Source organism: Petaurus breviceps, unplaced genomic scaffold, assembly GCF_028583685.1.
Source record: "Petaurus breviceps papuanus isolate PSGF00001 unplaced genomic scaffold, PetGlider_PUasm1.0 90762, whole genome shotgun sequence".
NCBI lineage: Eukaryota > Metazoa > Chordata > Mammalia > Diprotodontia > Petauridae > Petaurus > Petaurus breviceps.
The window spans coordinates 4,504,349-4,523,278 of record NW_027187339.1 but is presented as its reverse complement, the minus strand read 5'-3'; the positions used below and the strand labels follow the sequence as shown (position 1 = coordinate 4,523,278).

Below are 18,930 nucleotides of genomic sequence, written 5' to 3'. Positions count from 1 at the left end.
CATCCCCATCCCCATCCCCATCCCCATCCCCATCCCCAACCCCATCCCCATCCCCATCCCTATTCCCATCCCCATCCCCACAAACTCATTTCCATTTCTAACTCTGAGAACAGTGATCAGTTTAACACTGCTATTCCAATGAAAGGTCACACAATTTCCCTATGACTGGAAACACCAGCCCCATTATATCTCTGGCCAAAATACTCTTCTGTGGTCCATATTCCCCATATGTACTATGTTCTATTTAAATGAAAGTCGCGCTGAGGTTGGGTACTGGACTTTTGCTATTGTGGCAGTGGAATAGAATTCATATGTTCTTACTTGTTTATGGTTCTATCCTCAACATTTAGCACAGTGCATAGAACAGGGGTGAGGTACCTGAGGCCTCTAGGCCACATGTGGCCTCAGTGTAGGTCCTCAAGTATGGCCCTTTGACTGAATCCAAACTTCACAGAACAAATCCCCTTAATAAAAGGATTTTTTTCCATAATACTTAGACTCAGTCAAAAGGCCACACTTGAGGACCTACAGGGTCACATGTACCCTCAAGGCTACAGGTTCCATCCCCCTGGCATAACGCATAGTAAACACATGATAAGCATTTTTTTTTTCATTCATTCATCCATTAGCAACTAGGGGAATCCTGAAAGGTTTCCTGTAGGATGTGGTAACAAAGTATAAAAGGGATAAGACAAGAAAGACTGAGACAAACCTTCAATGACTTTGAAAACTTCAATGAGGCAAAACCCAGACTGATGGTCTGGGCATCAGTCTGACCCCATCTGACTTCACCCTGTGTGTAAAATATAAATATTGTAAATGGAGGGTCTTCTTGTCATTTGTGTCTGTGTAACTACAAATTACTGGGCATTTTTGTTCTGTGACAGAACAGAGACAGAGGCTGAGTAGACAAAATGTAAGCATGGACTTCCTAAGGTTTAGAGATGGGTTATTATCTGAGAGAGCCTCAGTTACCAATGCTTTGGGAGAGCTGATGTCTAGACAATCTTCTTAGGTCTTCTGCTTAGCCACTCACTCAGGATTGGTCAGTAAATATTTACCAAATGCCTACTATGTGCCAGGCATTGCATTTGGGTACATTTCATCACACCCCAAAAAATGCAATCCAACACTAAAGAGGGTCATATAACTTAAGCTTAAGGAGATAGCTTGATGTTGTGAATAGTGGGCTAGACTTGAAGTCAAGAAGAATTGAGAGTGAAACCTACCTTGAACACTTATTAGCTGTGTGACCCCAAGAATATCAGCTGACCTCTCATTCTCATCTGTAAAATGGAAATAATGATAGCACCAATCTCTATGGGTTGTTATGAGGTTCCAAAGAGATAATATATGTAAAATACTTTTAAAATCTTGAAGTATTATGTAACTATTATTAAAGTATTATATAATTATTATTTTGCTATTGTCATAGCTCTAATATTATTGATGATTGTGTTACCTTCCATGATGCAGAGCGTAAGACATCCATACATCCTTGGTTCTCTTCAATTCTTGTCTATGTTTTCCATAAAGTCTTCCTAGAAAAAGTAATTCATCTAATCCAATGAACTATCCATGGGAATTAGTGCAGTTCTTAAGCTACTCACATGTTATCAATCAATCAATCAATCAATCAATCAATCAGCTTCTATGAAGCATCTACTATGTGTCTTGCCCCTGGGGATACACAGACAAAAGTTAAACAATATCTGACCAATATTTTGTGTTCTACTAGGGGAAGTGACCTACACATATACAAGTAAATACAAATCAATCTCAGGGGGCCATTGCCATTTGGAGAGATCAGGAGAGGCCTTGTGTAGGTATAAAACTTAATCTGAGCTTTTATAGGGAATTTCAGAGGGAAGGAGGGAGTGTGTTCCAGGAATGGTGGGATGTGCAATATCATAGATGAAGAACTATAAGCAAGCTAGTTTGGCTGGATTGTAGAGTGAAGGGGATTATAATCCTGTAAACATACCGTGTTGTATCAGAGACAGATTGCAAAGCCCTTTAAATGTCAAATACAAGTCTGATTGTAGCGGCAATAGGGAGCCACTAAAGTTTTTTTGAGTAGGAGTGTCATGGTTAGACATGTTACTTAGAAAATTACTTTGACAATGGTGTGAAGGATGAATTGGAGAAGGGAAGAAGCTGGATGTAGGGAGATCAATTGGGAATTTATTCCAACAGCTGTTGGAAGCCTGAACTAGAGTGGTGGCTGTGTGAGTGAAGTGAAGATATAGGAATGCATGAAAGAGATATGGGGTTAGAATGTATAAGACTTGTTACTTACTTAGACAGTCCATCAGTCAGTGAGTAGAGAGGAAGAGTGCAGGGCAACCCAGAGGTCTCAAACCTGGATGACTAAGAGGATGGTGGTAACCTTGACAATGGTCCTCTCTCATTCTTACTACATGACTGTCCCAACTCATTTTCTGATCATACTTCTCCTGGTTGATGCCATTTATGGGCACAAGTTAATCAATGTGTGAAACTCATTTTAGGACTCACCCAAGATGGATCTGTGATCTTGTTTATGTGACCATTGCCTTCCTACACTTGGCAACTTTTTCTGGTTCATGCTCTCCCACAAGGTCATCTCAAGTAGGAACAGAAGTGATTTTCTGCCTCTGCTGCTTTAGAGATTATTTCTATCTTGCCTTTTTTATACCTCCAGTGGATCAGATTGATGTTTAGTTTTAAGTTTCCTTATTAAGGAGATAATAGGATTCCTTTTATCCTCCTGCCAGGGTCATTGATTTACTGAAAAACAATAACAATAATGTACTATTTTAAAAATTATTTTTAATATCTCATCTAAGGTAGAAAAGTACAGGGGCTACTCATGGACCTAGTCCCACTCTGGTCACCATATGAGGTTTGAACTGCTCCATTTTCAGCTTTAGGCTACCTGGTATCTCTGCTTCTCTGGGACTTGCCACATTAATGCCAAATTATCTCTGATTCTCAGTGGGCTTGACTCTACTATATCTCAAAACTCCTGAGCTCGAGATCTTCCAGACTCAGCAATAGGGATTTCAGATGTGTTCCACCACATTCAGCCCTGTGTACTATTTTTTTTTTTATCACAAAATCTAAGAGAAAACAGCTTTGCTTGCAGGGAATTAGTACAATGGACTTTATTCAACAGCTTCTCTGGTTGAAGATCAGCCCCATGGGAAAAAAGAGCTTTCAAGTGGTAATATTATCAATAGTTACATACACTTATTGGGTAGCTAGGTGGCTCAATGGACAGGGCACTGGGCCTGGAGTCAGGAAGACCTGAGTTCAAATCCAGTCTCACTTAAATAATTGTGTTACCCTGGGCAAGTTTATTAACTCCTCTTTGCTCTAATTCACTGGAGAATAAAATAGCAAGCCACTCCAATATTTTTTGTGAAGAAAACCCCATGGACAGATTGGTCTGCTGTGGTCCACTAGATCACAAAGTCAGACAACTGAAGTACTGAACAATTGTTTTTGGGACCCTGGACAGCTCTATGACCTTGGACAGCTAACTTAACCTCTCAGTGACCTAGGCAACTCTCTAATACAATGCATTGCAGAGAAGGTACCAATCTCCACTGGTAGAATGAGTTTCCTCACCCTGGAATTACCTGTACCCATGAAATCACAAGTCTTGCTTCCCTGTTCCCTTCCTTCTGTGGTTCCTTCTTTGACTGTGGGGTTCAGTGGTCTTGACCAGCCTAACTTACCCTGGTCCAGTCAGTAAATGAATGCCCATTCACTCAGAGCCAAATGGACATAAAGTGCTCTTAGACTTACCATTTATGAATGGATCCAAATCCTTTGCCCTGTGCTCTGGCTCCACCCCTGTGTTTTTGCAGCCTTTTGGAATGAGGTCAGGTTTGGGATCTGCCTGCTTATCTCTCCCATGACAGTCCAGATCAAGATTAATCTTAAGCCATTTGTTTTCCTGCTTCACTCAGCCAACAGGAGAAGGGAAAAACCCCCACGGAGAGCTGTTTTTTTATGAATGGATGAATGAATGAGCATGATGTAACAGGCTAAGAGAGCCTGTCTCATGGATTAGCATGAAGAGACTGTGGTTGACAGACAACAGTAGTCTATTTAAATTCTACTCAAGTGCAAGTTAATTGTAAAATCCAAGAAATCAACCTAAAATATTAAAAGTATTAAGTCCTGGTTTGACATTTTTTTCTCACATATAGGGTTTGTGAAATTGCTGAAAAAATTCTCCTCCCATTTGCAAAAGATGGTTCTTTGGCTATAATTTCCTCTTTGTTTTCTGTCTTTTGGCTCATTGTTAATGCAATCGGTTTTTGCCAGAGTAGTTTGTGAATTCTACCATGAATTCCCATTCAATTCTTAGCCTTGGCAAACATCCTGTTTAGGCTGAAAGACATTAAGTTAATAATTTAACATGGTTTGCCATGGTACATAGGCATCTATGAGTCTCTCACATATATACATACAATAATGATAATCTGGCATCTGTTATCCCAGTTGATCAAACAACCACCCTATGAATTAGACAGAACAAATGTTATGTTTTATAGATGCAAAAACTGAGGCTTAAACAGCTTAAGTTAAAGATCAACTGAGATAACATATGTAAAGTGTTTCACAAATCTTAAAACCTATATCAATGCTGTATTGTTGTTACTAACTGACTTGCCCAGGGTTTGCTCGGGAGATTTGAACCCAGGTTTTCTTGACCATATCCAGAATCCTATCCAATATGGCACTTAATTATGTCTATATTAGAGTGTAAGACCATAAAAGACAGAGATCATTTTTAGAATTATAGTATTCCAGAGATTGAAAGGAATGTCAAAATCAATTTAACCCTTCCTTTCATAGGAATCTAATTCAGCTTCAGGAATATAAAATATTTTCCTGTATGACGCTACATAATTATTATGTATATTTGAGTTGTTATACAAATATTTATTGTATGAATATGTGTGAAGAAGAAAGTCAGGAAGACCTTAAGCATAATGGCAAACTCATGGGAAGCCATAGGCAAAAGTCCCATTGGATGAGAGGGCCTGGATGGATTGTAATCTACATTGATGGAAATAATATCCATAAGGATGAGATCATGGATCCATCTGATTCTTTGAATATGTATGCAGGTTAATGTTTTCTAAACCATTGGGAGGTGGCATGGAGAAATAAAAATCATATCTGGTATACTAGTTGTGCTATCATGTGCAATTCACTTAACATCTCTGAAATGGTTTCATCTATAAAATGGGGGGAGCCCAACTAATGGGGTTGCTGTGATATTCAAATGTAATCATGTGTGAGAAGAGTTTTGCAAACTTTAAAGCACTGTATAAATGTCAGCTATTGTTAAGCTATAATGTGACCTAAGTATGAGCTCCCTGGGATTCATATGAATAATCTTGCCCCTATGCTTAATAGCTGAGGCAGCTTAGGTGACATGGTGGATAGAACACCAAACCTGGAGTCAGCAAGATCTGAGTTCAAGTATGGACTCAGATACTTTCTAGCTGTGCCATGCCAGGCAACTCTCTGCCCAATTTTTTGTTCTCTCTCTTTTTTTTTAAGCAATTGGGGTTAAGTAACTTGCTCAAGGTTACACAGCCAGGTGTTTCTGGGTGGATGCTAAGTGTCTGAGCCCAGATTAGATCCCCAGGTCATCCCAACACTGGAGCTGGTGCTTTTACTCGCTGTGCTACCTGGCTGCCCCCCAATTTTCTTCTCTATAAGATGGGGATAACAATTTCATCTACCTTCTAGGGTTGTTGTGAGTAACAAATGTGGTTATATTCTTAAATCTTTGCAAACCTTAAAGCATTATGTAAATGGTAGCTATTGTTCTTATCCAAATGTACATTTTCACCAAATTTCTATGTCTGCATTTGTTGTCTCTGTTTTAGTGACTAGTTAGAATGATAAGATAATGAGGCCATATCAGAGATCAGATGCTATGTGGTAAGAAATCCTGCCCTGACCCCTTTTGGCAAGGACTGAGGATGTCAGAACAGGCCAAATAAATCGAAAGCTCTATATATGTACGTGCCCAGATGAATGCTTGTGTAAGATGCACTAACAGGAAAAGTTTTTGTACATGCCAAGTAGTGTTCTGACTATAATCTAGCCTAAAATGTTAGTTGCACCCCTAAAATGATTTATTTTTGAAAGAATCAATCAGCCAATATTTATTAAGCACTTATGATTTTACAGACACTGAGAGAGAAGCTGCCAAAACAACAAAAACAATGCTTATTCCTCAGTAGCTCACAAAAATATACATGGTAAGAAAATATGCAATAAAAAATTAATTCTAATTATAGCCCACATGCAGGTTTTGCCTTCACCAGATTTGGGTCCGATACAGTTAAACACTTCCACATGTATACAAGTACAATTTGAGATAAGACTGTGAAGCCACTTCCATCTTCAACCTGAGAGAACTTGTCTAGGGTAAACAACAGACCATTTACTCAGGGAAGTTTCTCTTCTAAAATGAATGAGTCCACTTCCAAAGAACTTACCTTTCGGTAAGCATCTGTCTCTCCTACATCAATGGGACAAGCTGCTTTTTCAAATATAAAGAAGCAAGGATAATGATATCTCTGGAAATGGACAGTTGGTAGGATTGAACTCCAAAAGCCCCCAGAGAAAACAGTAGGCCATTTACAAAAATAGATGATGCCTTTCTTCTGCATGTGTCAGAGCATAACTGACCTATGATCAGCTCTAAAGCTATGCTTTTTTTTTTCTTCTCTTACAGGTTGTCTTAGTCTTTGCTCTTAGCATTGGAGCCCTTGTCATATACTTCATAGATTCGTCAAAGTGAGTATTCTCATGCATTTTCTTCTCTCTCTTTTCTGAAACAGTGACTAATCTTTAAAGTATCCAGTACCTAGTTTTTTCCACCTCTTGACATGTAATTTTACTAGTTTCCTGATTATGAGAAGAACCTTTGGAAGAGGACAGGGAACCTCTGTGGTGACATGGATGGCAAAGTTTTGGGGAAGATTGTTAGATGCTTCTGTGTTGACTTGGATGGGGTAGGAGAAGAGGAGAGACTTAGAAGCCTGAGGTGTTCCACCCCTTCCCAACCTTGAGTATTGATTCTGGCTTAGGGTTTGCTGAGCTGCTTCTTGAAGCAAAATTTTAACTGAAAAAAAAAAGCAAGAGGAAAGGTGTATTTAAGGTGAATCTATAGCCCAAAAGATGCTCACTGGGAGAGTTTCTTCTGTAAGTAATTTGGAAGTTCCAAGGCTGTTGCTTTTATAGGTTAACTTCCTTATTTAGGATTTTCTTGTATTCCTAATGTTTGGGGACTACCTGACAAGAATAAAATTATTCTTTTTGCCTTTCACACTGAGTTTAAAACCAAAGTGTCCCAGTGAGTCTCTTGGTGCCTAAAGGAAAACCCCAAAGATTCTGAAGATGGAAGCTATGCCAGTTCTTTTTAGGCAACCATATGAGAGGGTTGTTAGACCTCCCTGACCTAACTTAACCTGTGTCCAGTATGTGCTGAGCTAGCTGACAGCAGATGCGTATGGAATACGGTCTCACTAATTGTGGGCTTACCACAATTCAGTTCTGGTTCAAATGAAAGCTACCAGCCACAATTCTTCTGACTATTCTGGATGAAACTTTGAAAGTGACAGATAACCCACTGGGCAAGAAATAGGCTGGAATCTCATTATACTTGGATGGTACTCACCTTACTTGTGATTCAAAAATCCAAGAACTGTGCTTGGGGAGCTTCTCCTTCATTTGCCCACTGTGAAGGTGTTTCCTGAGCCCCATTCTCTCTATCCAACATTTTTATTGATGAAAAATCTTCAGTTCTTAGGGAGCCCATTTTGTGTGGAACTGGTTCAGATCTCAGCATTCCTAAGCCCCACATTCACCACTGTTTCTGAATGGTGCCCTGCTCAATGCCAATAAATCAACCCTTTTGATATGTGTTCAGTCAACAGTCAACAAACTCTGTGCTGGGGATACGAAGAAAGGCAGAAATAAGGGCCCAGGCCCTCAAGGAGGTTTCATTCTAATGGAGGAGAAAGCCTGCAAATAACCATGAACATACAGGAATACATTAGATAAATGGAAGATCATATCAGAGGGAAATTAGATGCTACCTCAGGGTCTCAGCATTTATATGCAGAGCTCAAGAAACCATTGCAGAGATCAAAAAGGACATAGAAGATTCCCATTTCTTTCTCAGAATATTTTTCTAGGGAGAAACCACATCTGAATTTCTCTGACTACTAAAGGTTTTCCAACCTCCCTACCTCCCATGAGACTGGACCATAGATCTATAACATGATTTAGTCAGGCAGAATTCCATCAAAAATCAGATGCTAATTAAGAAGAAACAGAGCTGCTTAAGACCTGGAGTAATGCAGATTCCTATTTTGGGAAAGGTAAGTGTTTTAAAATATTTACCCTTTTTGTTTCCTTATTCTTTTTCTTGTTGAATTGATATTTTGCTAAATCTGTTTTCCTTTTTCTCCACCTTATCTCTAGAGATAAGAGTGTGTGTCCTCAATATCTCCCCTCATCTCTGCTGCCACACTCCTGGCCTGTGCTCAAGGAAGCCAGTCTCTTGATATTGTCCTCAACTTCCAGGAAATGTGGGTCTCTTTCCGCAGGTGAGTGTTGGAATTGGATGGCTATCAGAATTAGGTGGACGGATGGATGGCCAACTTGCTCCTTCCTGGACCATTTTCTTTCCTCTTTTCTCTCTTGTTTTGTTATTACAAATAAAATGATGATCCTTACTGACAAACAGTTGAAATGTTCTTTTTTATAGCGTCTCATAGCATGAACCCCATTCCCTGGAGAGCCCGACTCTGCCTTTGACTCATGGGATGTGGAAGAGGAGAAGAGATATTTGTAAACAAACATTCCCTCTCCTAAGTAACCTACCCCACCCTATGCCAAAAAGTGAATCGAGCCTCTGGAAGGAACTGGAGAGTAAAGAGAGTTGGGGTCCTTTCTGATTCTATTTTCTCTCATAAAACTGGTGAGATTGTATCTTGAGGACCCTTAGACAATTGTTGGCAATATCTGCACCGCAAAATTAGCCCTAGATTTTCCACAGTTTTACTGTTAGCTATTCTGAACACTGATCAAGAGTGGAATAATTGTACAAGCTCTGTCAATTTTAAATGAAAACTCTTAGACAGCTGGAATGTAACCGAAAGAGCACTGGCATTAGGCTCAGAAGGCCTGGGTTGGTGCTACTTGCTATTTCTTTGACCCTGGACAAGTCGCTGTATTTCCCAACTCCAGTTTCCTCATCCATAAACTGGGGATCATAATATCTGCATTACTTATTTCTCAGGGTTGTTGTGGAGATTCAATGATAGCACTTTGTAAACCTTAAAGAACTATGTAGTTATAGGCATGTAAAACACTTTGTAAAGTACAATACCAATGTAGATCATCATGCAGCAGCAGCAGAAGCTTATCATCCCATCTGTCTGAAGACAGTCCTTCAGCCTAGTCCTCATCCTTTCTTTCCCTGGTCATACTGGGTCCTCCTACTTTGATGGGGGAGTGGCATTGAATCTAGGCTTTCATTTTTGTAGGGAACAATTCATCTCCGTGGCATCAAACTCCCTTCCATAATGTAAATTGCTAACTAGTCTGTGACTCATGATCTTAGAGGGGCCTTGGTATACTGAGGTGAATAGACAGCCAGCCTCGGATCCAGAGCCAGAGGATCTGGGTTCAAATCTTGTGCCTGACATTAATGAGTTGTGGGAAAGTGGACAAGTCACTCAACTCATTAAGTCTGTTATTAATAATACCATATGATCATCGAGTCCTTTCTTTTATCTTTGACTTTTAATTGCTTTTTTGGAGAAGGCAGTAACACAGGGTCAGCAGTTATCTCCTTCATCCTCCCTGGAAAAGGAATAATAATAGTCCATACTCTGACTGAATGGTTATCCTCTTGGAGGTTCATAGATTTAAAATGTCTATTAAAATGGCATTATCCATGTAAAAAGGCCAAATGTGTGGAGTAGCTTATTAGTGAGCCCAAACTTAAAGCAATTAATAATGGTTAAGAAAAAAAGTTTCATTCAAGAAATGAAGCTAATTATTTTTTTCCTTTTTTTTTTTTTTTTTTTACATTTTAAGTCTATGGAAGTGAGATGAAAGTACAGAGTAAAAGTGAAGTGAAGAACTTTTGAATGTCCAGTTGTCTTATCCTAACCCACATTAGAATTTATTCTCATGGTTTAACTCATAGTTAGTGTGCCCTGCCTAGACACTGGGAGTCAATCTTCATAACATTTAAAGATTTCAGATATATAACAGGCTGGAAAATTGCTGCCAGCAGGAATAACAAGCTCTTGATTCCTCTGGCAAAGGCATAGAGAGTGCAGATCAGCTCACTCTGTGGTCTCTTTGGCAGATAAATAATAATAAGAAGAATTCCTAACTTTTTAGTAGCATTCGAAGATTTGCAGATCACTTTACATCTCTTGTCTCATTTGATCTATCTTATTGTTCTTGATATTTAAGTGTCTACTGAGATATTGTGATGGGAGTTATACTAAACAAAGACACAATGTTCAGAATTATTGGACTTTCTTGGTATCCATTATGTAGTTCAGGGAGATTTTTAAGCGGGCTATATTTTCTGTTTGTTTCTTTGGTATCGACTTACAAAACTCTCACAAGACCTCAAAGAGCCAATGGACTCATGATTTCCATTCACTTTCACCCTTGCAATCCTGTCCAATCAGCAGTTCCATTTCCTTGTTGGCTTATGATAGGACCCAGGAAGAACATTGTGTCAAGGACCCTATAAACTATATGATATTCAAAGAGATCTTTAAGGATAGTCAATAGTTTAGATTCTAAGAGTGAACAAGTAGCTAAGACAGGGCTAGCTAGGGGTCTAGGAGCCAATATAGCCAAAGAGACTAGCTCTATAATCTGGTAAAATATACTTCCAAACAGGAGTATGCTTTTTAATTATACAAAGGGAGACATTCTCCTGTATGTTTAGTTAGATGTTTACTCCAGCCGCTAACAAGTACAGAAAGGCATTAAAAGTATTCACTGTTAGTTATTTTTTTTTAAACACAAATCCTGTCAAAATATAGTTTTAACTCTGTCCCTTTTACTTTTCATTTTCTCTTAAGGCTTTGGGTTAAATTCAGGGGTCAGTCACTTCTGCCTTTGTCTTTATTTCCTATTGTTTTTGGTACCACTGAGGACCCTTTCTTCTGGCTCACTGTAGCATTCCATAACAGGAATATATATAGTTTTACCAAGTCCAAAGTGCCCCTTGGAACACATGCAGGTGATAAAGTTACTATCACTCTTCCATCTCTGATTTCCCCCTGGACATAGGACCAACAATTCGTTTCTAATAGATAAGGGGGAGAAACACAACGGTGCCAGAAAGAGTCGAATTCATGAATTGTATAATAGGAAACCAATGCTGCTTGCAGAATTTCAATAGGAATCCAGAAGCTGTAAGAAAGGGGGACAGCTTGGAGTCCTTGGGATTTGCATCCTTTCAGTAGCATTGTGGGCAATGAAGATTCACACATGTGAAGATATTTATTCCTTTGATTAATGTTTAAATTCAGGTCCCTCTCATGCTACAGTTACGTGGATTATGAATATTTAATAATGCATATACTTAAAGTGAAGGTCAGGGCCTGATCACCAGTGACTTCAATGAAGCTTAGCATAGCAGTGAGGCAAGCATCCTGCTGTTAGCAGAGAAGAGCTGAAAGGTTATAAGTTGTTAAAATAGTCTCTAATTGCCTTCTTTTATTCATTCCTAAAAAGCTGCTCCAGACCAGAGGCATGAGTGCTAATTTAACCAATCTTTCTTCTTTGCTTCTGGTCCTTAACAGGATTAGTTCAAGGTTATGACCACTGGAAACAAGAGAAGCAGGCTGAGTTTTAGAAAATGCGAGCGATCACTATGTAAATATTTATAGAAAATTTAAAGAGCTTTTTCCAACTCTCTCTTCTCCCTTTCATTACTACCTCTCCCCCCAACACCACCCTACTCCCACCCAAGCCTGTTTTTCTACTTCCTTTAGGGCTAATGGCTATTGTCTATCATTTAGACATTATCAAAATGGCATTTACCATTTTGCAGGTTGTTAAAAATGCATGGGTTCTGATAGTTCACAAAACCTCTCTGGAAGGCTGTAATGAAGACTGATAGGAATGTTCCTGGGAAGACAGGAATTTCTTAAGGAATGGAAACCAGCTAGAGCAGAAGTTCTTAACTTGGGGGCATATAGACTTTTTGTTAAAATGCATTTTAATTCATTTTGTAAGTCTATTCCAATATAAATTGGTTTCCTTTGTGATCCTATTTTTTATTATGTTATAGAAACATATATAAACATGCTATATTATACAAAAACATTATTGTTGTTCTTGAGTCATTTTTCAATTGTGTCTGACTCTTTGTGACCCCATTTGGAGTTTTCTTGGCAAAAATACTGGAGTGGTTGGCCACTTACTTATTCAGGTCAATTGTCAGATGAAGGAACTGAAGCAAACAGGGTCAAGTGACTTGCCCGGCGTCACACAGCTAATTTCTGAGGTCAGATTTGAACTCATCACCGAGACAGTATTATTCTGAAGAGTCCAGAGGCATCACTAGGCTTCCCAAGACATTCAAGACACAAAAAAGTTAAGAATCCTTGATCTATATTATAGATTTAGAGCTGAATGGGACCTCATATAGTATCTAAACTAAGGCTCTCATCTTACAGTTGAGGGAAGTGAGACCAGAAAGGTATAGGGACTTTTTCCATTCCTTAAGAAATTCCTGTCTTCCCAGGAATATTCCTATCAGTCTTCATTACAGCCTTCCAGAGAGGTTTTGTGAACTATCAGGACCCATGCATTTTTTCCATTATCACAGAAATAATAAATAGCAGAGCTGGGATTTGAACCCAGGTTTTCTGATTATAAAACCATCATTGTTTTCCTTTTACCATCCTGCCTACAGGTCTTTAAAAGCATGGGCAAGCCAAGCAACAGTTTTACCTTCATGTCTATCTTCAGAAAATTGTTTAACACATTAGCGATCATATAGAATGTTAGGAGTGAAGGAAACATTGGAGTAATGGAATAATTTTACAGATAAGCAAATTGAGACCCAAATAGTGAACTACTCATGATCACAACACAACTAGTTAGTGTCAAGTCTTGGCCTTGAAGTCAGGCCTCCTAATTCCTTGTCTAGTGCCCTTTTTAGTAATTTATTGTTTCTTAGACATTGGTTATTCTATCATTAGGAAAGCTATGTTTGTTGAGGTACCTAATACCTGAATGAGACACTTTTTTTTTAAACCTTGAGCTATCTGGCAACATATTGTAGCAAAATGAAACTTCATTTCATTTTTTTTTCATTTCAAGGGGATAGTCAAATCTGGACTCTTCTTCCTCCCCTTCCTTTTTCTTCTTCTTCTCTTCTTCCTTCTCCTTTTCCTTTTTCTCCATCAATCCAAGTTTACTTCTTGGTGTTCAGATTTAGTTCTGGTTTAACTCTATCCAAATGGTCCTGGTTTTTCCCTTTAATCAATATCAATGTGGCAGCATCGATCACCTATGGAAGTAGTGGTTAGTGAAAGGCAAAGCCTACCAGTTAGCCCAATATGCCATGTGGTGCATTGAACACTTAAATACCTACTCCAATATTGTGTGTTACTTGGGAAAAGAAAAAATAAATTTGTTGACTCACACAATGAAACTTACAATTTTTTACATCTTCAAATACATTTTAATAGGCAGTATTTCCTCCTTTCCTACAATTACTTGTTTTTCATGGTTTGTCAAAGAGTTCACAAGATTTTGGCATATATTCTTTCATTCTTCATCATGAAGTGACACTTTTATTCTACCTTTGCACTAATTTTCTGAATAGATGTATGTATTTTCTTGACTGTATGTAGCCTACAGGTTTTCAGTAAGATTTAAATAAGTCAAATAATGTTTATCTCCATCTCTTAGATAATTTTTTTAGCTTTTCATGATATATGCATTGAGCTGTAACAAATGATCTCTATTTCAATTAGTCAGTCAACAAACTTTTATTAAGAGTGTACTATTGGGCATCTAGGTGGTGCAGTGAATAGAGAACTGGCCATGCAGACAGGAGGACCTGTGTTTAAATTCGGTAAATTAAGTGTCCCCAAATGGGACAATTAACACTTACTAGCCATGTGACCTTGGGCAAGTCACTTAACCCCAATTGCCCGCCCCCCCCTCCAAAATACAAAAAAAAAAAAAGAAAAGAAAAATAGTGTACTATGTACCAGCCACTATGCTCAGTGCTGAGGATACAAAAAGTCAAAAGCCAGTCCTTGTTCTCAAGGAGCTCACAGTCTAATGGGAGAAATAACATCCCCAAATCTCTGTACAATCAAGGTAAAAAAGGATAAACTGGAAATAATCCCAAAAGGATTCCTATAATTCTGGAATAATTCTTGTCTGTATATCAATCTATTTATAAGAGTTTCTACTCCCATTAAAAGTACAAAAATCCCCCCCAATCATTTGATGAAGATGCCCATATCTCAGAAGCTTTCCTAGACTTCTTTAATAATGATTTTGGTATGGCCTTGAATGATAGTTTCATTAGTAAAAATTACTCTTTTCTAATCGTCAGTACTTTAGGATTTGCCTTATCTTGTTCATGACAAGTATATTTTCATCACAACACCTTTTCACTATTCTAACTGCCAGGTCTCTCTGAAGGTCCTTGCTTATTCTCTGACAATGAATTAGGATGTTTCACAACAAATTTGGCTGTCCTTGGTGTTGGGGTTGTTTCCAAATACACTTGTATCTGTACTTCAGTGTAACTGCTCTTTTATTATGGATTTGAATACTTTAAATGCTTCACTTCCTCCCATCCCACCACAATATCTCTACCAATTTTTGAAATGTGTTCTTTAAGGGCTCCAGTTGTGTGTATTTCCTTAGAGTTAGATCCATTCTTTAAAACCACAAAATGAAAAAAAAAGAGAAGAGAGCATGAAACATAAGTGTATGCCCTAATCACCATCATGAAGCTGAGACCTAAGTAAAGGTAAGGAACCTCCTTAATTTAATTTCATGTAGATTTAGAAAAACCTAACATGTGTTGAAGCGCATATGTATAAACTTTGGTGTCCCAGAATAAAATAATATAAATTTTTCTCTTGTCCCAGGTAATTCACATACTACTGTACTGCAGGACCCTGGAATTTGCTTATACTTAGGATATTAGAGAATATCACTGTTTTCATTACTGTCTTTGTCTTACTAGTGCCTATCAGTGTTCCTGGCAAATAGTAGGCACTTAATAAATGCTTGTTTAATTGAACTTAATTGAAGAAACTAAGAAAGTCTTCTAATTTGAAGACTTCTAATACTATGTTACTAGTTAGATACAAATGAGAGCAGTCCATAAGAAATTCTAGGTCAACCCATTAGTTAAACTCATTTATCTTCTTAGAGGGTTGCAGAATTTAACTACCCTTTAGATGTTTTTTATTTTTATTTTTTTGCAAAATATAACACAGCAGTTGTATCCCTATGGATGTTCCAGGTTGCGGTTAGAGTCAACGCCCTTGCCAATTTCCATCATCTCTGGCTTATACACCACTCATCTATGCCCAGTGTCTCAATCCATGGCAAGAGGCATTTTGGGTCTTAGATGTAGAGCTGGAAAAGTTTTTAGAGTAGTAAAGTTCTTCCATTTCACAAATGAGGGAACTGGTACCCTAAAAGAGGAAGTGGCTTTTCCAAGGTGACATAGGTCATTAATGGCAGAACTGGGAATTGAACCGAAATTCACAGGCTACAAATCTTTCCCCTGCTCTGCAAAGCTAGACTCTGGCCTTTTTAATTATATAAAAGTTCACTCCTTCCAGCTTTGGTCTCTGATATAGTAGCCACCAACCATAAACCAGCAAAAAGCCTGCTAAATATTTAGCACATAGTAGGGAATCCAAGAGAAGTACATACTATTACCGCATTAACAATTGGCCTGGTGGCAAAACTGCACAGCACCCACCCCCTAGCATTTCATACAGGAGGAAACCTTCTGCTTTCTCTACTTGTGAGACCTTGTGTTCAGTCATGTTTAATTCTCTTCTTGGCAAAGATACTGGGGTGGTTTGTCATTTCCTTCTCCAACTTATTTTACAGATGAGGAAACAGAGACAAACAGGGTTAAGTAACTTGCCTAGGATCACACTAGTCAGTGTCTGAGGCTGGATTTGAACTCAGGAAGATGAGTGTTCCTCACTTGGAGCCTTGTGCTATATCCTTACTGTGCTATCTCCTATTTTAGGTCACATTGCTGCATCGTAATGGCCTCTACTCTTCTTCTACCTTATTTATGAAGTAGATTGTAGAAAGATTAAACTGTTAGAGTCATAATGGGTCCCAAAGCTTATCTGTTCTCAAAGCTTAGCCGCCTAAGGTGACTTGGGTGTAGCTACATTCAATGAGTTTCCATGGGATACTCATCAAGTTAATAGAAAGGTCAGTACTAGAACCCAGCAAGTTCAATATTTTGTCTTCTCTATCACATATATTTCAATTAGATTCATTAAACTTTTCTGGAAGATGGTTCATTGTGCTACAGCATTCTCTTCAATAAAAAAAAGGCTCCAATTTTCTCTACCCCTCGCTGACATTTTTATTGTAAGGTTTTAGTTTGGAAAATTATGGGTAGAGAAAGTTCAAGGTCAGAGTGTTCAGAACAGTACTGCACATCTGCAAAAGGGAGAGAACAGTAGAGTGGAGCAGCTGGGAGAAAGAATAGAATATCAGATGGCAAAGTATCAGAGAACCACAGTGGGGTGGAAAAAGAGGTACAGCCTTCAGGGAAAAGAAGCTTTAAATATCTAGCAAACTGAGACATCCTCATTCCGGTTTGGACTTTTACCCTTATGACAGGCTCAGCAGGGGTGTACGGATTCAGGAGAATGTCAGTTACTCAAGTAACTCAAGTGCAATGGAAGGTATGGGATATAGGACTGATGGGAGCTCGCTGTCCCTAGTGGATTACAGAGAGACTCAGACTGTTTTTCCAGCTGATAGCCAGATGAACGTTTTGCCAGCCTTTAAAATTTTTTTTTCTTGTATTTACTCATTGTCCTTTATTGGCTCCATGATTCTGATGGAATGAGTATGTAGGATCTTAGGACCATAGATCTAGGGCCAAGAGAATGCTGAGAGACCATCAAAGACAAATTCTTCATTTTACAGATGAAACAGTGAGGTACAGGACGGTTAGGTGACTTTCTGGGGTCGTATTACTAGAACGTGTCTGAGATAGATTTTAACCCACATTTTTCTGACTCCAAGTCCAGTGCCACCATGTGACTACTCCTTCCATCCATGGAGATTGCAACCCCTCCATGTCTTTTCATCCTTTCTAGCTTCATGACCCCACAAGATTAGTCTAATTCAATGGAGACCTCTGTATTCTCCTTTCAAAAGATGTTTTGTTAATACTCTTTCATATAGACATATATCTTTGTCACTATATATGTATGTTTATTTTATATATGTGTGTATATGCACACATATATACATATATTACACACACACATATATATATATATACATACTCATATAATCTCGCTGATACTTCCCATTGACTTGTTCTTCCTTCCAACAGATCTCTCCCTTGTAGGAAATGGATAGAAATTACAACAAAAATCAACATATTGGTCATGTTTGGAAATGCATGCCTCACCTCTGTTCCAAGTTCACCATATCTTTGTTGTGAAGCAGGAATCCTTTTTTTTTTTTTTTGTTTTCTTTCTACTTAGTATGGCAGGGCATGGGGGAAATTAGAAAAAAAATAAGAGTGTCAGGATCAGGGGAAGATGATTACTTCCTCCATGGGCACAAATCTCTGCCAAATTGAATAGGTGCTTTTCAAGAATTCTATTGACTAAAATCCCCCTATAGTTCACCTGGTTATGGGTCTGCCTAATGTAAATTAGTTTAACACAAGGTGATAACATTTCAAATAGATGAATTTCACTCAATTTGGCCTTCAGGTTTTCAGGCTTGCCCCTTTTTCTGCATTGGTAAGGAGCACTCACTTTGATCATGACTTTCTATTGGTTCCATGGACACCTGCATTCAAAATGGTGACACTGAGCTACAGGGAAGGGACTTAATGATCTTTGACATCCTAAGGAAAATGGGAATCCATAAGAGGACAAAATAGAGAATTTCTTCCAGCTTTGTTAAAAAGAACATTGTTTTATTCTAAAGACTATTGATCACCTTGTGATGTTTGTACATACAGATGTATAAAATAAAAGAATGCAAAAAAGAACATAGTTTAAAATAAAATTTTAGAGCTAGAAGGCTCTTTATAGACTTTCTAGATCAAATCTTTCTTTTTACAGAGGTGTGTTGGAAAGAATAAGGGACTTGGTGTCAGAAAACCTGGGGCTGTATTCTGGCTCTGGCATTTTCAAGCTATGAGACAGTGGTCAAATCACTCAAACTCTTAGAGCCTCAGTCTCCTTATCTGTAGAATGGAAATAATAAGAATTTTACTAACTAGCTCATATGGTTATTATGGGGGAGCATTTTTTCAAATCTTGATGTTCTTCACAAATGTTATCATTAATAATTATTAATAGTTGTCTTTACTTTTTTTTTTTGAGGGCAATTAGGGTTAAGGAACTTGCCCAAGGTTACATGGCTATTTTTTTGTGTGTGTGTGTGGGTGTTAAGTGTCTGAGGCCGGAACCAAACTCGGGTCCTCCTGACTCCAGGGCTGACGCTTTACTCACTGCGCCACCTAGCTGCCCTGATAGTTGTCTTTTCTAATTAAAAATTATAATTATTAAAAATGAATGTTATCATTGTTAAAGATAGTGGTAACAATAATAACACTATGGCTAAAATGGATTAAGTGATTTAGTC

At 38.3% G+C, this 18,930-nt stretch overlaps 1 protein-coding gene across 7 annotated transcripts in view; it reads left to right on the top strand.

Moving 5' to 3' along the window:
• The window catches only part of KCNMA1 (potassium calcium-activated channel subfamily M alpha 1), a 917,791-nt gene that overhangs the window by 463,804 nt on the left and 435,057 nt on the right, over positions 1 to 18,930 (top strand). For all 7 annotated transcript variants that reach the window (XM_069068323.1, XM_069068322.1, XM_069068316.1 and 4 more), the window contains exon 3: positions 6,755 to 6,816. In XM_069068323.1, coding sequence (XP_068924424.1) covers positions 6,755 to 6,816 — 62 coding nt within the window. The remainder of the gene's footprint in view (positions 1 to 6,754; positions 6,817 to 18,930) is intronic.